This window comes from Schistocerca nitens, chromosome 1 (assembly GCF_023898315.1).
Source record: "Schistocerca nitens isolate TAMUIC-IGC-003100 chromosome 1, iqSchNite1.1, whole genome shotgun sequence".
Classification (NCBI taxonomy): Eukaryota; Metazoa; Arthropoda; class Insecta; order Orthoptera; family Acrididae; genus Schistocerca; species Schistocerca nitens.
Genome location: NC_064614.1, coordinates 733474703 through 733495693, shown reverse-complemented (window position 1 = coordinate 733495693; position 20991 = coordinate 733474703). Strand labels below are relative to the sequence as shown.

At 39.5% G+C, this 20991-nt stretch overlaps 1 protein-coding gene across 2 annotated transcripts in view; it reads right to left on the bottom strand.

Annotated features, from left to right (window-relative positions):
- LOC126260018 (DNA replication licensing factor mcm5) overlaps positions 1 to 20991 on the bottom strand; it is an 80533-nt gene that overhangs the window by 8407 nt on the left and 51135 nt on the right. For both annotated transcript variants that reach the window (XM_049957185.1, XM_049957193.1), the window contains exons 7-11: positions 20598 to 20841; positions 7079 to 7272; positions 3074 to 3214; positions 2801 to 2977; positions 2587 to 2702 (exon numbers count right to left, since the gene is read on the bottom strand). In XM_049957185.1, the coding sequence (XP_049813142.1) occupies positions 2587 to 2702; positions 2801 to 2977; positions 3074 to 3214; positions 7079 to 7272; positions 20598 to 20841 (872 nt within the window). The remainder of the gene's footprint in view (positions 1 to 2586; positions 2703 to 2800; positions 2978 to 3073; positions 3215 to 7078; positions 7273 to 20597; positions 20842 to 20991) is intronic.

Below are 20991 nucleotides of genomic sequence, written 5' to 3'. Positions count from 1 at the left end.
TTCAAACCCAACTAAATTCGATTTTGTTGCTGCAGTTACAGTCTCAGATCAGATCAGCTGACTGCAAATATTTAAATAGTTTTGTTTAAAACCATGTGTACATAAGTCATGCCTAATTGAAAATTCTACTATAGTATGTAATGAGAAAACATTTAGAGCTAATAGATTTGATAACGATGGCACCACTCACCTGAAAGACAAACTTCTAAACATTATAGTAACATATTTTGATTTCAATTAAATTAGGTCAACAGATAATTACTGCTGAAGTTCAAACACACCCAAATTTTGCAATTCAAATTTAGCCACTGTGCTTGTTATATTCCAACTTTAATCACCATACTTTTACTGTTATATGTGGGCCAAATGCACCCTACACTAAGAAATTAAACTATTAATTAAGAATTTGCTAATAACACTGTATAAAAATAGAGTACCACTATTGTTAAACTCAAGTTATATGTGTGAATCAACATGTTAACTTCGATAAAGTAGATGATTTTGTACAAACTTCTTTCAATGATTCTATTTGGGGCTCTGAACGAGTATTATAACTTTTACTACGGAGATACTTATTCATTTCCGTGCCTTTAACAAAACTAGAGCATCTGCACCATTTCTATACTACATTGCCGCAGAGTTCAAAAAGGGCTGACATCATAGTGAGAGTACCATGTTAATGGAACATCCATGTATAGTAAAGTGGTGGTACCTTCTTGCATAAAATGTTTGATGTTAAACTTTATCTGCTCACTGTAATGTTCTTAGTGATAATAAATGTGGAAGAAACCCACATTACTTGAAAACTTGTGCAGTGTATTTCATTAACCCAATTCATGGAATTCAATTTGCAGCTGTTCTACAAGACTTCAATTCAGTGGGCTTAATGTACATTGGTGGTAAGCACTGTTAGAAGCTGACATGTGTGAATGTTACCAAACTACCAGTTTTACTGGCCATGGCTGCAAAATACCTTATTCTTCACAGCAGAATGGAAGCATTGGTAGAGGCCTACCTCAGGTAAAATCATCTGTGTTCAGGAGATGACTTATCTGAGAACATAACTTGGAGAAACTTTAATCTATGTTTATAGCATTAATAGATTTAGGAAAGACTTCTGGCAATACCAACTGACTAGACTCTTAAAAATTCTGAAGATAGCAGGGGCAAAATATAGGTGCAAATGTTTATTTACAACTTATATACAAAACAAACTGCAGTTTTATGAGTATAAGAACATGTAAGAGATGCAGTAGTTGAGCTGACAAGTGATGGATAGGTTTGTATTCATTCCAAAATTTTATCAACCTGTACATTGAAAAAGCAGTAAAACTTTTGAAGTAATCTGATGACACTGCAATTCTCTCATAGACAGTAAAGCACTTGGAAGCTTGGTCAGTTTAAATCTCAAGTGACGCAGGCCTCACGTTTGGGGCACCAAGCTGATAAGGGCACCAGAGATGTCACAATGGTAAGATTTTTATAGAAGACATATCACACTTATGAGGAGCACTTGGAGCACCAAATTCAGGAGTTGTTGGGGGCACCCAAATGAACAATTGGTTTATAGTGAGTATCACTATCAGTAGTGAAAACTGACACAGGGAAAAGTGAAAAACGAGCAGAGAGCCAAATAAAAAGTCTTTTCTGGGGAAAAACGTTATCGGGCTGGCCTTACTCGAAAGATGAATGGATTGGACAGTGTCTTAATAATAAAAATATCAACAAAGCGAAACAGGAATAATGGAATTAAATCAAATGAGATCAGGTGATGCTGTGCGAATTAGAGTAAGAAATGACATACAAAAAGTGTAGATGAGCTATTCTATTTGGGCAGCAAACTAATTGACACTGACATAAATAGAAATGACACAAAATGCACATAAACAGGAATAAGTGTCACGAGTTTCTCAACAACATACTTGTGTCTGTAATGCCACTATAGAAAGCTCAATGACCACATTTATGCTGACATGAGGTTAACAACTGGCAACAGAGGGCAGTAAGCATATTAGAGGATTTAGCAGTGGTAATTGCGGATAGGGTGGGAGTGAGTGGGAAACACTTATCCACAGCCACAATTTACATTTTTCTAGGACACAATTTTAGTAGTATAGTCTACAGGTACGTGAAGTTCCCCCCCCCCCCCCCTCCCAGATTTTAGGGTGTAGAGTACAACATGGTAATAATGGCAAACACCAGATAGGTGAGTCCACATTTTGTTTTTGTATAATCTGTACAGGTGCATGATCAGTTAGTGAATGGTGAAACTGAAGTATTTTTGCCCAGTTCTCAGTAACATAGCTGTTAAAAGTACTAATTTCTCTGTATTCACATTTTTAAGAATATTTTCACACTCCTGCTCTACAATGAGAAAAGTCTTCTTAGTTAACTTATTTGTGAAGTCATTGCCATAATTTATGTCAGTAAGCAGATATTTCAGTTATCTTTGAAAAGACATTACTTTCGTAACTGGAAAAATTTTTACAGTGCCACTGTTGTCAAAATTAAGTTTTGCCAACCAGTAACATGGATAAAAATATAACATTCTGCACTACTTTGTGAATAGCGAGCATCAATACTTACAGGCGACAGTAATTGATAAATTTCTTCATAAGTGCCAAAGGTATTTCTCCATCTGTGTTGTCCTCAGACGTTTGACCTGCATTCATGTGCACATTCATTATGTGCTTAGCAACAGTCTGCAAATAAAATGTGTTATAAGCACTAATATTAGAGAACTATTCCTAAAAAATTGTTTTAGTCTGTAATAAAAATATACAGCCCTTTAACTACAGACCTGATCTCTTGCTTCATTGTGCTCATCTTTCACAATGAAGATCATATCAAATCTTGACAGAATAGTAGGCATGAAATCAATATTTTCTTCACCTTTGGTTTCATCCCATCTCCCAAAAATGGAGTTCGCAGCTGCAAGTACTGAACACCTAGAATTTAATGTGGTGGTAATTCCAGCCTGAAACAATTCCATTAAACCTTTCAAATGAAATAAACTTCTAATGTGTATGAAAATTACACATGTTCTCAATTGTAAATACTCATCAGCAGCTACCTTTGCAATAGAGATGGTTTGCTGTTCCATGGCCTCGTGAATTGCCACACGATCATCTTCTCTCATTTTGTCAAATTCGTCAATACAAACAACACCACCATCAGCGAGGACCATAGCACCTCCTTCCATAACAAAGTTTCTCTAGAAATTGTAAAGAAAATACAGATATATTGAATGGCAACAAGATAACACCAACCTACAATTTAAGTTTTTCTAGTCACCTATTCAATACGATTTATGTTTTAAGAACAGAAACAGGATAAATAGATTATAGACAAATTCTAGACAGCATTAGTTCATTGCTTAGTTGGGTTCAGAGACCACTCAATTGCATGAACATCCGAAGAGATTGAAAGGTATTTGATTGGGAGAAAGGAAGGGGGGTGACAGAGAGGAAGCAGAAGTATCTACATGTATACTCTGAAATACACTTAATAGCCTGTGGTGAAGGGTGCTTCTTGCTCCACTGTTTCCACCCTTTCCTGTTCACAAATGATGCATAGGAAAAACAGTTGTCATTAAACCTCTAAATGAGCTCTTGTATCTTTGATTTTTTCTGTTGTTGTAACATTGTGAGATGTACGCGTGAGAAAGTACAGTAAAAACCCTGTATTAAAGAACCTGCTTTTTAAGAAATTTCTGCCTGAAATGGATTTCCATCGGCCACGGTGAAATTGCCAGTGTTACTGGAATTTCGTTTTAAAGAACCTCACTTTAAGAAAAAGTCAGCTTTTAAGAAAAAAATGTTAAACAGTTTGTAGACTAATGTAGGTTATAGTTGTTGGTCAATAATTTCAAATACAGATTTTTGCATGTAGAACACATCACAGAAAACGTCACTATTAGGTCCTATCAAACAAATTGACTGCATCATGTTGTTTATCGAAGTGCTGAATTCTACACTGTGGAAGTTTTGTCTAGTAGCAAAAGAAGTCTTAAGATTTGACAGAAGCTGAAAATTATCAATGTGATGTCGAAGACAATTTGAACTTTCACCTCTTCAACATGGGGGTGGGAAGGTGAGGATTATAAAATTTCGTGCTATTTTGTTTGTATATATACACTGAAAAATAAGTGGACCTTCCTGAATCCTGAAACACATGGCCATCTGTATTAAGAAGACAGAAATTGCTTCTGAAGGTGAGCAAGTTCTCTCACATAATCTAAAAAGAATAGTACAGGTATTTCATTAGCTCCAAATGCCTTCCCTCTGTTGCCCAATTACAGTTGATTTTCTACTGTGTGATCAATTATTTCACTATCTGCCATTTCAACATCTGTCTCAAGTGTCACATCCTATTTCTTTCTACCTGTACTCTGTGGTAGCTGGAACATGCCACTAAAATCAAATGTGTTTGTGATCTTACAAGGGAATGGTCCAATAAGACATATCAAAACCTAAGCTAAAAATTTTTACATAGGAAGAAGACAACGAACGAAATGCACTGTCAAAATTTTAGCTGCTAAGAGGCACTTAAAGTATTTAAGAAAAGGCTGAAAACTGCCATAATCATAGCGTGCCAGGCAGTGATAGAAATTACACCCTTACTGGCACTGTAGCAACCGCACATGCATAACTAGGCTCACATACAGCCACGGTCGGTGGTACATATTTTAAATAGGAAACACGACACAACCGGATTGTAATTTGTAAAGGACGTTTCAGGTTACTGTTCATTGATAGTTTCTCTGACACTACAGTACACAGTTACTATTATCTCGAATTAGCCATTCAAGTAACATCTATTCCAAATTATCAGTTGCTTTTTACAGTATTGGTAAGTACTGACATTACAGATAAGTTTGAATTAATATTGATTTTGCTTTTGTAAGGAATGCCTGCTAATAGTACCTTTTTTTTCTTCTAGTTTCACAGTAATGTGGAATCCAATTAACGTTCTCAATCTAGGAATGATTAAATATGAAGAATGTGGTTTCCAGTCGAAATCACCTACTTCTCCTGCAGATGTACAAATGTGTCACTTTTTAGTTGATTTTCTTGACACTCATTCGAATGATATCAACATTTCGTGTGAAATTGTTGATATGTTAGAAGAAATAGGGAATAACTGTTATGATTCGAAGAACTGTGGTTTGGACGATGTCATTTCTGAAGAAGAATACCTACCAAGCTTTATTTTTTAAAAAAACCACCACCACCAACCACACCACATACTGCCACAGCTTTCAGCGGCAAAGAAAAGGCAGTGAAATATTCGTTAAACGTTGCAGGGAAAACACTTTTAAGTTACACAGTGTGCAAAGGAGTTTTCGTTTCGTAAAATTGGAGCATGAACTGTACAAATGGAAAATGAATTACATGAAGAAAGAAACATGCGCCAAACGGAAAACCAAAACCATCTGAACGAAAAACTGTTTGCAAGATTTAGAACCACTCGTGAGAGGGAGATCTACAAGACTGGGCCCTCCGAATTTTATCTGACACGAACACTGCTAATTTCCAGGCTTCGTTGACCTGGCTAAGCAGGCTCAACAAATTGTACAGAATAGGAAGTCACAAATTACCAAGTTTATGTTGCATAAACGGGTGGAGAAACTGCCAGTGATAGATAATGCTATAAAGAAATTCGTAGCTGATGTAAAGATGAAACTTGCTGTTATCTCCACAACTGCTCTTTATAACACTGATCAGTCCGGTTTCATGACAGAACTGTGTACACACCGCACGAAGTCAGCTCCCCATCAGTGAATGCAATAACACATCCACATATGAAAATGCCAGTGAAAAGTATGATTGGTTTACTGTTTCCACAACTGTATCTAAGAACCACAAGGCAAATTAGGACCAAAATTAACTTACAGTGTGTGTTCAAAAACCAACAGGGATGAGCATCAAAATCATGAGTAATCGATAGACCAACGTGCGCTGGATGCTATGCGCTTTGTGAAACAAGGTTTTTTCTCCTAAAGAATATGAATTTGGCGCCCCCCACCCCCTTCCTCATAGATACGGGCCCCCTGCGAATGCATGAATCTGGCATCTTGGGCGCGGCAGTAAAATTTTTCCCGGTTGCTCTAGCTGCGACTGCTTACACAGCCAACAGCCACATTTCTGTAGCCAGAAATGGGAAAAGGTACTACTCATATGCCACTCAACTGCGCGTGTACATGAGCCCACTCGTAACTGCTAAAACGAATCTAATGTAAACAGTTGTGGCCTCACGCTCATCAGAGGCAATTTGTTGTTATGAAGCATCTTCCTAAAGCCTTTGACATATTTTGCTGTTGGCAAACGCTTGTATGAGCACTGTGTTTTGTTGTAGTATATGGCACATTTCCTTGCAATTTATGTTTCTTTTTTCTCATTCACGTTTTATTGTTGCAGTATTATTCTGCAGTAGAGGGGTACAGTAATATCCTTTGTTAAGAGTATCGATTCTTAACAGTCAAAATTACAAAAATTTAACTGAAAACTAAAAACAACGAAAAAGTCCTAGGAATTCTAAAAAATTCCCAGGTTTTTCCTGATCTCCTGGTTGTCCTGGGTCGTATACACCCTGCCAGCTCAAAGTCGACACTAATTTGCACTTGCTCTGTGCAGGCGCATGTGGTGTCAAATAGGAGACTGTGCCTCAGCCAGTAAAATAAGAGACTGTGCCTCAGCCAGTAAAATAAGAGACTGTGCCTCAGCCAGTAACATAAGAGACTGTGCCTCAGCCAGTAACATAAGAGACTGTGCCTCAGCCAGTAACATAAGAGACTGTGCCTCAGCCAGTAACATAAGAGACTGTGCCTCAGCCAGTAACATAAGAGACTGTGCCTCAGCCAGTAACATAAGAGACTGTGCCTCAGCCAGTATTGCTTCAATGAACATTACCCTTTATCAATGTTCACCAGAGAATGTGCAAATATTCACATCAAATTTCATCGAAATCCATGATTGTCAAGCAGGAAAATGTTCCTAAATTATGCAATTTGATATGGTATCTCCAGTGTTCAATATCTTACTATCAGAACTGAAACAAAATATTTGACTGCACTCACTGAGGAAGGGTCCCTGATTACAGATGCTGTGAGCCCAGCAGCAGAGGACCCTTTTCCTGATGTGTAAACAGCAATAGGGGAGACACGTTCCACAAACTTCAGCAACTGAGATTTAGCAGTACCAGGATCACCCAGCAATAGTATATTGATATCTCCACGCCGGGTCAAACCATCAGGCATCCGCTTTCTTGAACCTGTTGAGAAGAAAGGCAATTTTTTGATGAAACAATGTGAACAAGAAAATGAAACATCAGCCGAAACTATATATCCAAAAAACAAAGAGGAAGAGAAGTTAGATAAATAGGCCAACTTGAGACACATGAAATGTTATTTAATCCTTCACTGCTAACCACTAAACATTTACTAACAAGCTCCAACAAAATTTTTGTCTGTATCTATCACGTGAAGCTTCTGAACACCCTTCACTAACTGGATTGAAGCTTCTGACTACAGTTATTTCTTACTTTCCAAATTATTTTTGGAACTATCACATATAGGAAACAGAATCCGATGAAAAATTTCTCAGTCACTGCCTATGACACTTTTCACACAAACAAAGTACCGCTGTATAATCTGAAACGAATGTTTCCAACAATTTATAATTATCTTCATCCATCAAAATATTATACACTCCTGGAAATGGAAAAAAGAACACATTGACACCGGTGTGTCAGACCCACCATACTTGCTCCGGACACTGCGAGAGGGCTGTACAAGCAATGATCACACGCACGGCACAGCGGACACACCAGGAACCGCGGTGTTGGCCGTCGAATGGCGCTAGCTGCGCAGCATTTGTGCACCGCCGCCGTCAGTGTCAGCCAGTTTGCCGTGGCATACGGAGCTCCATCGCAGTCTTTAACACTGGTAGCATGCCGCGACAGCGTGGACGTGAACCGTATGTGCAGTTGACGGACTTTGAGCGAGGGCGTATAGTGGGCATGCGGGAGGCCGGGTGGACGTACCGCCGAATTGCTCAACACGTGGGGCGTGAGGTCTCCACAGTACATCGATGTTGTCGCCAGTGGTCGGCGGAAGGTGCACGTGCCCGTCGACCTGGGACCGGACCGCAGCGACGCACGGATGCACGCCAAGACCGTAGGATCCTACGTAGTGCCGTAGGGGACTGCACCACCACTTCCCAGCAAATTAGGGACACTGTTGCTCCTGGGGTATCGGCGAGGACCATTCGCAACCGTCTCCATGAAGCTGGGCTACGGTCCCGCACACCGTTAGGCCGTCTTCCGCTCACGCCCCAACATCGTGCAGCCCGCCTCCAGTGGTGTCGCGACAGGCGTGAATGGAGGGACGAATGGAGACGTGTCGTCTTCAGCGATGAGAGTCGCTTCTGCCTTGGTGCCAATGATGGTCGTATGCGTGTTTGGCGCCGTGCAGGTGAGCGCCACAATCAGGACTGCATACGACCGAGGCACACAGGGCCAACACCCGGCATCATGGTGTGGGGAGCGATCTCCTACACTGGCCGTACACCACTGGTGATCGTCGAGGGGACACTGAATAGTGCACGGTACATCCAAACCGTCATCGAACTCATCGTTCTACCATTCCTAGACTGGCAAGGGAACTTGCTGTTCCAACAGGACAATGCACGTCCGCATGTATCCCGTGCCACCCAACGTGCTCTAGAAGGTGTAAGTCAACTACCCTGGCCAGCAAGATCTCCGGATCTGTCCCCCATTGAGCATGTTTGGGACTGGATGAAGCGTCGTCTCACGCGGTCTGCACGTTCAGCACAAACGCTGGTCCAACTGAGGCGCCAGGTGGAAATGGCATGGCAAGCCGTTCCACAGGACTACATCCAGCATCTCTACGATCGTCTCCATGGGAGAATAGCAGCCTGCATTGCTGCGAAAGGTGGATATACACTGTACTAGTGCCGACATTGTGCATGCTCTGTTGCCTGTGTCTATGTGCCTGTGGTTCTGTCAGTGTGATCATGTGATGTATCTGACCCCAGGAATGTGTCAATAAAGTTTCCCCTTCCTGGGACAATGAATTCACGGTGTTCTTATTTCAATTTCCAGGAGTGTACACCAGAACTGTAACTTTCTTTGAAACTTTGCACAGAGTGCACAGATTTTGCTGTTATTTATCCCCATCAGAATACTTTAAAATGTGTGTACACACACACACACACACACACACACACACACACGTATTGCCCATCGCTGGCCACTACATTCTCTCATCTTTCGGATAGCATACGAATCCCATGGCGGAAGAACTGGGAGTCTTTTGTGGGGATCCATGAATTGATCAATTTTGCACTTGTTCATATGATCGGAAGTGCTGGCCAGCCAGACTGTACGCCACTGATCGAAAAAGATGGTAGTCAGAGAGAGCAATGTATGGAGAATATGGCGCAGGGGGGAGCGGGAGATAGGACTTCTCATTTCAACGTTTCCATGTAAATTTTGACGGGTTTTGCGGCATGGAGTCGAGCACTGACCTGCTGCAAAATTACCTTTATTTTCACAGATGCCTAAGCTTGTATTACACCTATGACCAACCACCCGATCCCCACTTGCCACTACTGCCGTCTATTACAGAACGACGGAAGCGAAGTTGTAAACCTAATATATAATTCACCAAAATGTAAAGATACTGAGGGTATAAAGAATGTATGAACAATCTGATATAAATGATGAACTTCTTTTCCAGGTTTCCCCACAGTTCGGACGTAATTTCTTGGAAATTTCATTCTCAAATTAAGACCAATTTTGAGACTAGGCAACTACTTTTGGTGCGGAAATGCTCTCTTTGCTTGTGCTAGTCTGCACCTTGTATTTTCCCTTTGTCTGTCATATTATTTTGTTTCCATGTAGCAGAATTCCTTCACTTAGCCTACAAATGTGAAACCAGTTTTCATGGCAAGTTTGTTGCTAATCACATTTCTACTTCTTCTGTATATTTTTGTGATTCTTTGGTTCATTCTTAATATGTATTCTGCACTCAGTAGATGGTTCACTCCATTCAACAGGTCCTGCAGTCCATTCTCACTTTCACGATCACAATATCATCATCAAGTATTATTGTTGATACCCTTCCACTGAAAATTTTTATATCACTTCTGAACCTTTCTTTCATTTTCTTCACTGCTTCTTCAGTATAAGGAGAATGGCTGCATACCTACCTTACACCCTTTTTTGTTGTTGTTGTGGTCTTCAGTCCTGAAACTGGTTTGATGCAGCTGTCCATGCTACTCTATACAGTAAAGCTGCATGCCCTCGGGGAAAATTACGGCTGTAGTTTCCCCTTGCTTTCAGCTGTTCGCAATACCAGCACAGCAAGGCCGTTTTGGTTAGTGTTACAAGGCCACATCAGTCAATCATCCAGACTGTTGCCCCTGCAACTACTGAAAAGGCTGCTGCCCCTCTTCAGGAACCACACATTTGTCTGGCCTCTCAACAGATACCCTTCCGTTGTGGTTGCACCTACTGTACGGCTATCTGTATTGCTGAGGCACGCAAGCCTCCCCACCAACAGCAAGATCCATGGTTCATGGGGGGACACCCTTTGCAATCCAAGTAAATTCTTTGTCTTCCATTTGTATTGTTCCTTCCTGGTTTTTGTGTGTATTGTATATTTCATATCTTTCTCTATGGTGTTTAATTAATTTACTGAGAATTTCAAATGTCTTGCCCATTTAAGATGCTGAAAGCTTGTTGTGATTGACAAGGTGTCTTCACAAGTCGTGCACAACTGTCTTTGTGGTGATTTACTTTCCCTAAAGCCAAACTGATCACCACCACCACCACCACCACCACCACCACGTGTTCTGCCCTAGAGCAAGTCTTCACATGTAGCTCTCCAAGCAGTCTTGTCATTTGCTACCCTCTGTTTTCTCATCATTGTTTTCTATCCTTACGCTATCCACCATCTAGTATCATCATCATCATCTTCTTCTTCCTCCTCCTCCTCCTCCTCCATTCACCATTCCTTCCATAGCATCTATCAGTAAACAATCTATTATCAAAAGTGCAAGCCAATCCTATTTCCTCCTCACAATTACCTTTAAAATTTCTCTCTCTTCCTCCACTCTTCCTGACACCTCGTTTATCACTTTGTCTTGTCATTTTATCCCTTCCATCCTCCTCCAAATCACATCTCATTGCTTCCATTCTCCTTTCTTTCTTTTTCTTCAGTGTGCAAGCCTCAGATCCATATAGTACCAAGCTCCATGTAAAGCACTTTGCCAGTCTCTTCCTCAAGTCCCTGTTCTTGTACCCACATAGAAGCCACCTCTCCTCATATTAAATGCCTCCTTGACAATTTCTGTACATGTTTTCACCTCCTTATTGCATCTTATGCCTTCCATAATTACACTTCCCAGATATTTGAAAGCATTATTTTTTTTCTATATCTTTTTAGTTGTTCTTACTTTTATTGCACTTTTCCCCACATTTTATTGAACAGAGAGAGTGGTCTTACCTCACCCCCCTCTCATCTGTGCTTTCCTCTACCATCTCATCCAATTTGTGCTCTTATGTTCTGTTGTAGGTATAGACTCTTATCAGCCTTTTATCTCCATAGTCGACTGCATTCTTCCTTAGAAAGTCCATTAATTTACTCCACTGTTCTGTATCAAAGACTTACGATCCCCAGAGCATAATGGAGCAGCCAACAGTACTGGTGTCAAGGAGCTGTTCTCCTGGAAGATGACAGATTCGCACCCTCCCATTGGCATGATGAAGAAGGTATCATGATTCGTCAGATAATGCAACACACTGCCACTGCACCGAAATGTCCAGAGCCATTGATCACTTGCCCATTTCAGACCTAGTTGCCAATGTCACGGTACTAACATTGGAACACGCATGTGTCGTCAGTTGCGGAGGCCCATTGTCAGGAGTGTGGTACTCTGTGTGTTCAGACACACTTTTACTCTGCCCAACACTACAATCTGATGTTAGTTCCGCCACACCTCGCTGCCTGTATTCCGTATTTCCAGCTTACGACACCAGACATCTGCAATGAGGGGTGGTCGCACAACCCCACGACGTCTGGATGTGGTTTCGGTTTCGCCAAGTGTTGGAAGAGGCTCTCCACAGCACTGTTCAAACACCCTACAAGTCGCCCAATTTCCGAAATAATGGTGCCAAACCTCTAGGCCATCACAATCTGTCCTCTGTCAAACTCAGATAGATCTCACACTTTTTCCACTCTACACACAGACAGCACACTCACAGATACTAAATGCACTGTGCATACATCTGAGTAGCAGTTGTTCCTTGTCACGTGACACTGCTAGTGCCTGGTAGAGTTTATATCGATAGTAGGTTGGGAGTCATAATATTCTGGCTGATCAGTGTATAAACACTGGAAGAATGTTATATATCCATTCTGCTTTGTTTGACTGGAAGTCTATAAACATTTTTTCAGTCTACGACTTCAATACTTACTTACTTACTTCCTTCTGTCCTCCAAATCAACTCCTACTTCTCTTCTTCCATTGTGTTAGCAGCCAGGTCCTCCCCCTCAGAAAACGTTGTCAATTCTCTTGCCACATACCTGTTCCCCTTCTTGGTTGGCTCTGCAGTCCTTGAAGAACCTTGGCCTCGTGTATCACCTGCCTCCATTCTTCTCTGTCCATCGCCTTCCTTCTCCAATTTCTTATTCCCATCGCCTTTAGATCTTCTTCCACATCGTCCAGCCACCTTTTCCTGGGTCTACCTCTTCTCCTTCTCCTGTCAGGTTTTCCATGAAAGCTTTCTTGACACTCCAAGTTTCTGGCATTCTCTGTACATGTCCTGCCCATCTTATTCTTCCTTGCTTAATTTTAACCACAATATCCATCTGTCCAAAAAGTGTTTGTAGTTCTACATTTGTCCTTACTCTCCAGCCATCTTCCTCTCTCACTTCTCAAAAAATCCTTATCGGTATCTTTCTTTCCCATCTCAATAACCAGTTCTCCTCCTTTAGTGTCAATACCCAGCCTTCTGATCCACATATTACTATAGGTCTTAATATGGTTGTGTATATTTTGATTTTTGTATTCCTACTAACATTATTGGAATTAAATACATTCTGCAAGGCAAAATAGCAACGCTTTCTACTCACTATTCTTTCTTGAATTTCTACTGCTACTTTATTGTCCTCCGTTATTACAGAACCTAAATACTTAAATGTTTTCACTCTTTCATATTCTTTCCCATTCATTACTACTGAATTCTTTTGTCCGTTTATATTGGGCTCCCCCATCACCATATACTTTGTTTTGTTTATGTTTACGTCTAAACCTACTTCTCTTGCTGCTTCCTCTAATGTATCGTAGTTCTCCTTTAGCACCCTAACATTCCTTGCCATTAAAGCTACGTCATATGCTCATATGCTACCACTTGAACTTGTCGATTAAGTATTGTTCCTCCTGGGTTTATCAGCATTTGCCGCATCACCTTTTCAAAAACTAAATTAAATAGCATTGCAAAGATCACATCTCCCTGTCATAGCCCCCTCTGTACTTGGAATTCTATTCTTACTTTACACACTCTTGCTTTCATTGTCATTTCTCTTAAATTGACCAGTTTTAATGGGATTATAAATTCTTTCAGGATCTGTATACTTTTCTTCCTGTGTAGGCTGTCGTACACTTGCTTAAAATCAATGTACAACTGACGTAGTTGCTTGTCATACTCATAAAACTTCTCTAGCACTTGTCTTAATAAAAATATCTTATCCATCATGGATCTGTTCCTCCTAAATCCAGCCTGATAGTCCCCCAATATCCCTTCAAGACTTGAGGCTAAATTTTTACTAAATACCTTATATGTTACTTCCAAGAGAGAGATTCTACAATAATTGCTACATTCTGATTTGTCGCCTTTTTTATGTAACGGGCAGATAAGTCCCATGTTCCAATCCTTGGGCATTACCTACTTTATCCATATTTCCTTTATCAATTCATGGAGTGCCGCCTCCATTTTCTTTCCCCCATATTTTAATAATTTGGCCTCTGTGTCTTCTTCTCCTGCTGTTTTATTATTTTTCAGGCTCTTGATAGCATTCTTCACTTCCTCTAGCTCTGGTACTACTTCCTCTTCCCGATCCTCTACATCTAACTCTGATTCCCATTCTGAGTCCTGTTCCCTTTCATTCTCAATCACGGTTCCTTCTTCTTTATCCCCTTCTTTACCATCAAGCAGTTTGGTAAAATACTTTCGCCACCTTTCCAGGACTTTGCTTTTATCTACAATTATATTTCCATCCTTATCCTTATAGAAAACTGCTCGAGGTTGGAAACCTTTCTTCAAATATCTTTTTCTTTCGTAGAACCTTCTGATCTCTTTATTGTCGCCCATTTCATCCACCTGCTCTATCCTTCTCCTTTCATGCTGCATTTTCTTTACCCTACTAAGCTTATCCACTCTTTTCCTATTTCTCTGTATTCTTCTGCCGCTAACCTCATGTTCCTTTGCAACATTCTCCGTCTCACTTCATTTCTCTTGTGTATTACCATTAAGCATTCCTCATCAAACCACTTAACAACCCTTTTGCGTTGTTCTCTCCCCAGTATCTTTTCTGCAGCTACGCTAACGACTCCCATTTAGTTTCCACATTATCTTCATTCCCAGAGTTTCCCCTGCTTCCAATATCTCTTCTGGTTTCTACCTATATTCTTCCTGTGTTTCCTTCATTTGGAGTCTTTGTATATTATGTTTCATTCTTATCTTATTCCTTTGGTTTCTTACCAAATCTATCTTCTGCCTATATCTAATTCATACTAAGTAGTGGTCTGTGTCTCCACCTACCCCTCTGCAGCTGATAACTTCCATAATATTTGATGCATGCCTTTTGTCTGAGTACGTGATCTATTTGGTTTCTTGTGTTTCCATCTGGTGATACCCATGTATATTTCTTAATATCTTTCCTTGGGTGATAGTTGCTTTTTATTATCATGTTCTTCCCACTGGCAAAGTCTATCAGTTTGAGATCGATTACTGTCATTGTGTTGGCCTTCCTTTCCTATTATGCTTCTATATACCTCTTCTTTCCCTATTTTTGCATTTAGGTCTCCAAGTATTATTTTCACATCGTGTCTTTGAATTTTACCTATTTCTTCTTCCAATTTGGCATAAAATATATCCTTTGCATCTTCATCTGCCTCCTTCGTAGGGGCATAGACATTCACTATTGTAACGTTAAAAATTTTTGCCCTTATCCTTAGAGAACACATTCTGTCACTTATTGCCATAAAACTAATTACATTAGCCTTCATAGACCTATGTAGAAGGAAACCAGTGCCATAAAGGCCTGTATCTCCACCTCTATACATCATTAAATGTTCCCCCAACACTATCATTCCTTGCCCTTTCCATCTAGTTCCTTGTGTTGCTGCTATTTTCCACTTTATACTTATCTAGTTCATTCCCAATTTCTTGTAGTTTGCCAGGCCTCTTGAGCGTCCTCACATTCCAGTTGGCTATCCGAATATCCGTGTTCCTTCTCTTAAACTGCTTTTCTCACCAGGTTGTCAACAGGCAATCCTTGCTGTTCCGAGGCATGTGTATAGTATCTGCAACAGCACTTTTTTCCGGGATGGGGCTGTTAACCTCACGCCCAACCCCCGACTTGGAGGACCTGGATTTTTTTTTAGGGTTTACTCCCCTAGGACAGTTTGCTTCCCTACGCCTAAAGAACCCCCCAGCCCTACGTTGTTGGGGACACTTGGTCTGACTCCTCCATCGATACCAATCCGGCTTACCTGCTCCCCATTGTGTTCAATAGTAGAATCCCTTCTGCATTTACAATGACAACTTTGCTTTTAAATTCTTGGAAAGTTAATTTGACTTTTCAGGGTGCTGAATCCTGCCTTTCGATGATCATTTCCTTTTTTATTTTTTCATATCACACCTGCACAAATTTTCACTTCAACTCCTTTGCATTTTCTAAGTGACTTACATTGCTGCGTTTCCTCCTTTCCTTGTACAGTTTCATATTTCCTTCTTTCACCATTCACCTGAAGTCTTTCTTCTGTCACATGTAATTTCTTCACAATTACCTTTCTTATAAATATAGGTCCACCCAGTATCTATGACTAGTGCTTTTAAAAACGTCTGTTCATTAACGTAGTATCTAAAGCCTTCAAATGTGCACCACAATTGCTCAATAATTCACTGTGCCACTTCCCTGTACCTTGGTTCTTTCTGAGGAGTTTTTTAAACTTCTATTCTTGTTCAACACTAAATTAAAATCAGTATCATCATATCTGCTCCTCGTTATGTCAACCAATCCAACAACAGATTTCAGAATTTCCGTCTCACCATGATGTAATCCAGTTGGTATTTTCCTATGTGCCCTGGACTTTTTGAAGTATACCATCTCCTCTTCAGATTTTTTGAACCGTGTATTTGTTATTGACTGAAGTTTTTGTAGAACTCTCTCATTTCTACTGTCAGATCTGTATTCTCTGTAACTGTGTCCACTATTCCTTCTACCACTATACCGCTCCCCCCCCCCCCCCCACTTTAATTGTTGGTCATCTTCCTTTAAAATCTGAATTATCTACTCAGGTGTCTCATATAATAAATCTCATCATCTGTGTTGATTATGATAAGAATAATCTTATCACTGGAATGTTCACAGTAAACTCACTCTTTGCTCTACTTTCCTGTTCATAACCATTTTCTGCTGCTGTTGGTTATCACCGTACGTTTGCCTTAACAGAAATCTTTATCTTCTTGCCATTTTCCCTAACTGATTCCTACTACATCAAGATTGAGCCTTTGATTTACCTTTACAGATTTTCTAGCTTTCCTAATACATTTAGATTTCTGACAATCCAGGTTCTGACTCCTACAGTGTTATCCTTTAATTCGTTTCTCCATATTTTGCTCAAGGTCACCTCTCCACTAACAGTTCCCTTCCAGAGGTCACTATGAAGGTAATCTGGAATCTTTCATCCATGTAGAGATAATAATGACATTAATCAGATGAGAACAAATCTATAAGCACTGAAAGATTAGGGGTGACTAGTTAAAAGGTGGCCTGTCAAGGGAAGGAAATGTGATTCAAGATACAATAGAGCCGACAACATTTAATTTCACCAGTAATGTCATGCAAGTCATTTATGACAGTAAAATACTGTGAATTGGGATATAAAAATACTTCATGTCATTCCTTTTGAGCAGAATGGAAATGTGACATTTCCGAAGCTTATAACAAAATTAGTCAGACGACTGAACTGCGAGTCCAGAAAGAATAAACTTAAAAACTCAGCAAAAAAGCTAACCTTTGTTTTTCTTTTTAATTAAAGACACTGATAAAATTTCAAGTTTAGCATGTGAATGAAAGGCATTAACAAAGCTTAAAGAATTCTTCTATATATTACACAAATGAAAAGGCCAAAGGGAAAAACCATAAACAAGTAGTCACGATGGTCTGAGGTGGGTCAATATGCAGAAAAAAAGTCAAAAGATAGTAAAACATGGTGGATATTTATTTGCAGGGCATGATGTGTCACTTTGGTTATAGTTTCATAATGAACAACTGCCATGGCACATTACGCAAATCCAATTAAAAACAAAATTAGGTTTTGGAGAAAAAGACCTAAGTTCATTAATAATTAGAAGGGGCTGATTATGATTACGGAAGACAGGAGGTTAAGGCAACCCACCCCTCCCGCACTGACACACATTTCCAATCTCTTACAAATGTTAACTTCTGGTTGGTTGGTTGGTTTAAAAGAGGTCATCAGTCCCTCATTCCAATTAAAATAATTCCATAAGGGTGGGAGTAAAATAATGAAGACATACAAAACACAGCTGGAAGAAAGGAGTAAACCACAACAATGACAGAAGGGCAACAAACGCTAAAAATGGACAACAAAACCACAGAGAGACGCCAAGAAACATGCAGAAGAGATCAAAACAAGAGAGCACATTACCATGGCTGACTGACCATGAGAATAAAATGGAGAAGCCAGCCACTCTGCAACACATTAAAACCTCCACCCTAAAAGCACTAGGGTGGAGGACACAGAGGGACAAAGGACATGCACTAAAACTTACATCAAATGATAAAACCCACCCTCATGAATAAAACGTAAAACTAAAGCTGCTGTTGAGGCACTCTGTCGCCAAACATCGAAGGTAGGGTGCTGGTAAAGTTAAAATTCTACTGCAGAGCGGTTAAAAGTGGGTAGTCCAGCAGGAGGTGGAAAAACGTCATTTGTGAGCCACAGCAACACTAAGGTGGGTCCTTGTGACAAAGGAAGTAATCTTGCGTTAGCCACATATGGCCAACCCTGACCTGGGCCACTGATGCAGTTAACTTCTGCACATTGTTTCTGGTAAGCTGAAATATGTCATATGAACCATCCTTAGGGAAGTTTCAAAGGTTATCATTATGAATGAAGCCCTACCCATCTATTTGGTTTACAACAGAAAGTTGATCAAGCAGCACTTGTATTTTGTCCTATACAATTCTGGGCAATAAGATCATAGACACTTGGCAGAATTTCAGAGGGAAAAATTAAAATATCTTATCTGTCAACTCAAGTTGAGATTACCGGTCACACTTTCAAAACAGATGTTAACACAAGTTTGATAAGATCAAATACACTGCCTTTCAGAAAATTCTTATTTTATTTGGAATGTCTTGTATATTGAGTTTTACAATATCTGTAAACATTTATTAAACTTTGATAAATGTCTGCTATTTGGATCTGCTAACTATATTTCATTTCTTCACACTTACTTGAAACTTAAGATCATCATCACACGACTACCACATTAATGCTAAACTATACTGTGCTTATAACCTGAATTACAAGATCTTAATAATATTTGGCATTCCACAAGCTGATGTTTACTACATACCACCATCTAAAACCTGCAGGAAGTCACAGTACTGGGTTCTTGAAAATGTTAGTTTAAGCATAGTATTAGCATATACTCATATTCTGAATGATTATCTCACATTGTTCAAAATGTGCAGTAACTAATTGAACATTACAATAAAAAAGCAAACAGTGTATATTTAAACCTTGCTTCACAGTTGGTGCCAGCAATATAAAAGAAACGTTTGCTATTATACCACTATGGACTATCAATTGACAGGCTAGCAGATTTATTTATGAATAACTAGAAGTAATGTAGGTTGATTCTTACAAAGAAGGAGACAGCAACCAGCCACTATTAATAATGCTATTTAAGTAAATAGCATTGTAACTGATTTTGAACTTACAAGTTGATCATCAAACGGCTGCCACAAGATTCACAAGATGCACTTTACATAATCGTCAGCTTTCTATTTTTATTCTCCCACTGTAGCAAAATAATTTTGGTGTGCTGGTGCCCTACAGTAGAAAACAATGTTAGAAGCACCGTATGTGAACATAACCAACCTCCAAACGATGTAATACAGAGTAAACAAATATGTGAGGTTAAGTGGTTATAGTACTTACATCGAAAATTCCATGAAACTTTGTTGCAGAGTTGCAGGATTGTATTTCTGAAATATTGCCAAGTATATGCAGAACTTATATGATTTGCATATCACCATATTGTGCAAAGCAACACACACACACACACACACACACACACACACACACACACACACCAAGAAGTATTTGCCACATGTGAAGTTGACACAAAGATGCAGTGTCATAATATTGTGCTATATCCAGGCACAGTGTTTATATAATACCTTGCAAGTAGCATTAACACAAACTGATTACTGCATCTGTCAACTTCATCTGCATTATTATATGCTCATAATGTAAGTTTTATCTGTGTGTTGCAATTGTTCATGATGTTACATTTTTTCTTTATAAACATTCATACTGTGAAATCAAAGTAATCTATATATTGTAATATCTGAGAGAGAACATCTCTGGCACTGTTGTATTTGTGAAACTGCCATCTTTGTGTCAACTTCACATGTGGCAAATACTTTTTAGTGTGTGTGTGTGTGTGTGTGTGTGTGTGTTGATATGCAAATCATGTAAGTGCTGCATATACTTTGCAATATTTCAAAAATACAATCCTGCAACTCTGTAACAAAATTTTGCACAATTTTTGATGTAAGTACTATAACCACTTAACCCCACACATTTGTTTACTCTGTATTACATCATTTGGAGGTTAGTTATGTTCACATAGGGTGCTTCTAACATTGTTTTCTACAGAAGGGCACCAACACACCAAGGATATTTTGCTGCAGTGGGAGGAAAAATCGAAAACTGACAACTATGTAAAGTGCATCTTGTGAATAGCTGTCTGATGATAAATTTGTCAATTCGAAACCTGTTATGGCGCTATTTACTTGAATAGATAGCATTATTAATAGTGGCTAGTTGCTGTCTTCTTCTTTGTAAGAATCAACCTACATTAATTGTACACAACCATGGTCTCACCATGTCAGTTTAGACAAAATAGCAACTAGAAGCTTCTTAATACAGGAAATTCAACTACTATGGAACTAAAAGCAAGCACAAATATGCAGTAAACATGAAAATAAATCTTGAAGTTTTGCAACATTAGATAGTTTTTACACTCACCTCCAAACAGTAAACAAGCTATTGCCTTCTTGATGTCTGCAAACCCAAAGATACTGGGAGCAACACTTCTGGCAATACGCTCATATATATTTGGACTAGCTGCTAAACGGCGGAAGGAGTCTTCTTCCTCTGCTGTCACTGGTTGTGGACTGCTAAAACCAGAACCAGCAGCATCAATCCTGATGCCTACAACACGCAAGTATGGTGTTCTAACACCAACAAGCGCGCGTTCCCTTCCACGACTCTGTCAAAATAAACATACCTACATTTGTACATCATTCATTATCACTTCATTATTGACATATCATTGGAAGATTCCATTAATCTGTATCAGCAAAAATACTGTTGTCAATGAAGGATATTCAATAAATAGTTTTACTACTAATAAATCTCT